Genomic DNA, 4,815 nt, shown 5'->3' with positions numbered 1-4,815 from the left:
ATTTATTTCATTTTTTGAAAAATTAATAGTATTAAATTTGCATAAAGTAAATGTAATATTATGTACAATTATGAAAAATTAAGAATTACATTTCATATAAACAAATAATTTTTTACCTTAAAAACTTATAAAATTTACAAAGGTCGTAATAATACCTAAAGCAATATTACTTATCTCTAACTTATTATTAGTAAAGATAGAAGCAATTTTGCAACTGGATTAACATCTCTAACTTTAATATTACACTATAATTGTATTAAAATGAAAACATTTACTTTATATTTAAAAATTTTTACATTTCTTCTTTTAATTTGGATATTCCATTGTCTTTACAACGTAAGATAAACTTCATATAAAAAAAACACATATGAATATATTTTATTTCTAATCATTTTAAAAATTTTACTTAATTTATTACTATAATAATTGAAAAAAAATTTTAAACATTTTTATTTAATCCCATAGTATGATTCCAGTAAGTCTTTGATTAATAGAGATACATTACAAGCAAAAATTGGGTTAAAACACGAAAGAATGTTAGCAGAGGGTGATATATCAGATAAAAAATCAGCTTATTTTAAAAAACGTGTAGAACATTATCCATCTGGTGAAAAGGAGTTTTTACTTCATGAATTGGTTCATTTAATGTATATGTATATTGAATGTTATAACGCTAATATTAAAACAAACATTGTAGATAATGTTTTATTAAATGAAGAAAATGAAATAAGATATATATGTAGAAATAAAATATTGAATGCTTATCGAAATAATATTTCAGAAGAAAGGCGTTTAGAAGAATTTTAGACATTCATTAGTAGAGTATTACAAATGGAAAAAGAAAAAAATTAATTGATAGAATTTCGATAAATCTTCATTTATATTATGAAAAATTTTTATGTCAATATAAAGAACAAGAAAAAAATAAAATGAAAACAATAAATAAAAAACTAAAAACTAAAAAATTGGATAAAAATAGACTTTGTTAATCTTTATTAAAATAAAAATTAATACATGAAAAGAAAATACTTAATAAGCCATGCACAAGTTCTAGTTAAAAAAAATCAATATTTAGCTTTGCATTTTTTTATAGAATTATATTTTATTTTCTTAAAAGAAAAAAAATAAAATTATTAAGAGAGAAAAAATTTTTAGAAAGAAATATTTTTATGAGAATATTTTACATTTTTGAGAATAAAATTTTCGCTGTTAGTGATATTAATATAATTTATATATTTTTGCTCTTTTAAGAAAAAGAGAACTTGAGTAAATGAAAATTATTTATAAAAAGTTATAAATGAATATTTAGCACTTAGAAATTAATATTTAATGAAAATTTCTGTTCTTAATAAAAACATAAGATTTTTATTAAAGGAAATAAATTCTTAGTGATCTATATAATTTACAGTTTACAGGTTTATAACATCGAAATTATATTTAAATTCATTAAATTATTAGAGAAAGTTCTACATTTTCTTTATTAATTTTTCTATTTATTACTTGATTTATTAATTACTCGTTCAATGATTTTGTAATACTGAAATAACAAAATAATAAAGAACACATAGAGAAAATTTTATTATTATATTTTTTATTAATTAACATATAATACAAATTATTCATTTTCATTAATTAATATAATATAATAATTGAATTATTGGTTTATTAAATGGGTGTTCGGTGACTTTGTTAGAGGACTTAACAAAAAAAATAAATAAAGAGCATGTAGAGCTGCCTCAACGGTTTTGATGTATTTATACATATTTTTAAATGCTTTGAACAAGTGATCCTTAATTATGTAATCTACTTTATTCAACATTATTTAATTTCAATAAGTATTTATATAATAAAAATCTTTGTTTTTATTAAAAATTTATATCCTCATTGAATAATGATTATTAATTGAATGTATATTACTTATTTCTTTATTATTATTTAGTTCCAGCAATTTAAATATGTTACTGTTGAATTAACAATATATAATCAATTAGTAAAAATACAAAATTAATTATAAGTATATTAATTACGTAAAAATTTTTAATTTCTATATATAAAATTTTCTCTTACAAAAAAAATTAATATCAAAAAACTTATAAAAAAAATTAAAACATAATATATTTATGTAAATATCTTTTTTATTTTTAATATCTCATTCTTATTGGTAACAAGTCTTTTTTTAAGTGATTTTTTTAACCCATTTTTTTCTGAACATTCTTTTTTTTTCTTAAAAAAAAATATATATTTTTTTTTTTATGTCCTCTTATTAATAAAAATAAAAACAAAAAAAAATTTATCATTCTTTTTTTCTTTTTTTTTTTTTTTTTTTTTGTTATTTGCATGTGAATGACCAACTACGTATTCTTCATATAACTAGTCCTTTCTATTTCCAAAAAGGTTAATAAAGCCTTTTATTAACCAATACCTTATTACCTATTTATTATCTAAATAATTAAAAATTCTATAATGTGCATGCATTTGTCTTTTTGCTTGTATCTTAAGGGAATCTTATCCATTTAAAAAATAAATTGGATTTTATTTTATCATGTAGGAGGATTATCTAACTATCAGTTTTATGAAATGGTGCATAGGACAGGTTAACAATGTCCTGCTTAATACTTCTTAACATTTTATTAGGATTTTGTTTTAGTAATTCGCTATTTAAGTAATAATGTTAATTAAACTATCAAATTAATTAAGTTTCACAAAGTTCGTTATTAGATTTTTGGTCCACTGTTTTCTATAGATTATAAATTATTTATATATAATTATGTTAAATAAAGTAAAATGAACAATATATTTCATATAAAATTTAAATACTTGAATATTTGTTAAGAAAAGGCTTTATTAACCTCTATGATAATAAAAAGGACTAGCTAAATGAAGAATACGTAGTTGGTCACGAACAGGAAAAAAAAAAAAAAAATAATTCAATAATTTTTTTTTTTATTTTTCTTTTAATAAATTGGAAATACATAAAAAAAATATATATTTTTTTTTCAAAAATAATTAATAAAAGAAGGAAAAATGGTAAAATAAAAACCGGGAGTATGATATGCTACGAATGAAAATGAGATCTTAAAAAGATAAAAGATATTTTCATATAAAAGAGCTTAATTTGAATAGCATTTACATTTTTAATATGTGAGAGAAAATTTTATACATATGACAATAAAATTTGCACATAATTAATATTAATATAATTAATTTGCATTTTTACTAATTGTTTATGTTTGTTAATTCAACAGCAATATATATAAATTGCTGAACATAACTCATAACAAAGAAACAAATAATTTACATTTAATTAATAATCAATATTCAATAAGGATTTAAATTTTTAATAAAAATAAGGATTTTTATTAAAGTAAATAAATGCCTATTGAAATTAAAGAATGCTAAATGAAGTAGATTACATAATTAAGGATCACTCGTTCAAAGAATTTAAAAATATGTATAAATACATTAAAACCGTAGAGGTAACTCTACATGTTCTTTATTAATTTGTTTTTTAAGTACTCTAGTAAAGTCACCGAACACTTAGTTAATAAATCACTTTATTAATATGTTTGCTCAATACTATGGCAAAGTTATGGAATAAGAAATAAATAAATTAATGTTTCAACTGAAAAATTAATCATTTCAAAAAAAAAATAAATATATTTTTTTTTTTGCATTTAAAAATTAGAAAAAGAAAGCAATGAAATTAACAATTAATTTTTTTTTTTTTTGCATCTAGAATTTGCATGTATAATTAAATATTTTGCACACAAGTATTACCGTTGATTCTCAAGAAGGTTAATAATACATTTTATTAACCAACATGAAATTGCTAAGTAAAAAAAAAAAAGAAAAAAATTAGTTAATGGTTTTTTTTATTTTTGTAATTTAAATACATAAAGAAATAAATTTTTTCTTTTTTTAAAAGGAATTTAGTTGTTGAAAAATAGAAGAAAAAGTTATTGAATAAGAAAGATTATTGTGGTGTATTTTTATTTAAATTAATATAAGAAAATTTTATATTAACTATAATATAATTTTTGTGTTTTGTAATACTTACGTAATATAACTTGAATTTTATCAATTTTTTATGCTTGTTAATTTGAGAGTAATAACTTTGAATTGTTAAATATAAATCATAATATAAGTAAAATAAATGTAATTAAGGTTTTATTAATTTCCTATTCATTACTTTGCTAGAGTATTGAAAAAAAGGATTAACAACGAGCATGTAGAGTTTCGTCTACCATTTAAATGAATTTAAATTTGTTTTTAATTCTATAAACCATTGAAATGTTTATGGTCTCCCTCATTGAGCAGTTATTGTTTTTAAGAGGCATTTAATTATTTTAATAAAAATCCCAATTTTTATTAAAAATTTAAATCCTTATTAATTTTAGTTTTAAATAACATATATTTTACTTATAAGGTTACGATTAATGTTTAACATTTCAAATTCACTTCTCTAGAATTAGCAAATATAAATAACAAAACTCGAAATAAGTTATACAATGATACAAACGTGAAAATTTTATTATTGTTAATATAAAATTTTCCTTTAAAATTCAAAGATAAAAATTTGTCACGAAAAAACTTTTTATCAAGTTTTCTTCCATTTTTAATAACTTGAATATTTTTTTCACACTATTCAATTCTTTTTTTTTTTCATTTATCTAGTACTTTCATGTTTATTTATTTTCCATACAGCTATTAATTTTTTTCTCAAAAACTCTAATAATTCCTTTTATTAACAAATTTTTAACTCTAATAATTCTCAATAAAGACTTTTTTTTTTTTTTTCCTTTTTGTGTCCTTTTT

At 18.8% G+C, this 4,815-nt stretch overlaps 1 protein-coding gene across 1 annotated transcript, besides 2 other annotated features; it reads left to right on the top strand.

Annotated features, from left to right (window-relative positions):
- Positions 1-261: 261 nt before the first annotated feature.
- On the top strand, positions 262-807 carry PGAL8A_00378300 (fam-g protein; the record flags this gene model as incomplete). Its single annotated transcript, XM_028670155.1, has 2 exons — positions 262-336; positions 466-807. The coding sequence occupies 2 exons, from the start codon at positions 262-264 to the stop codon at positions 805-807; spliced, it is 417 nt and encodes a 138-aa protein (XP_028525892.1).
- An 849-nt stretch (positions 808-1,656) lies between these two features.
- Positions 1,657-2,252: a repeat region.
- An 888-nt stretch (positions 2,253-3,140) lies between these two features.
- Positions 3,141-3,556: a repeat region.
- Positions 3,557-4,815: the final 1,259 nt, after the last annotated feature.

This window comes from Plasmodium gallinaceum, assembly GCF_900005855.1.
Source record: "Plasmodium gallinaceum strain 8A genome assembly, contig: PGAL8A_v1_107, whole genome shotgun sequence".
Classification (NCBI taxonomy): Eukaryota; Apicomplexa; class Aconoidasida; order Haemosporida; family Plasmodiidae; genus Plasmodium; species Plasmodium gallinaceum.
This window is presented reverse-complemented; position numbering and strand designations above follow the sequence as displayed.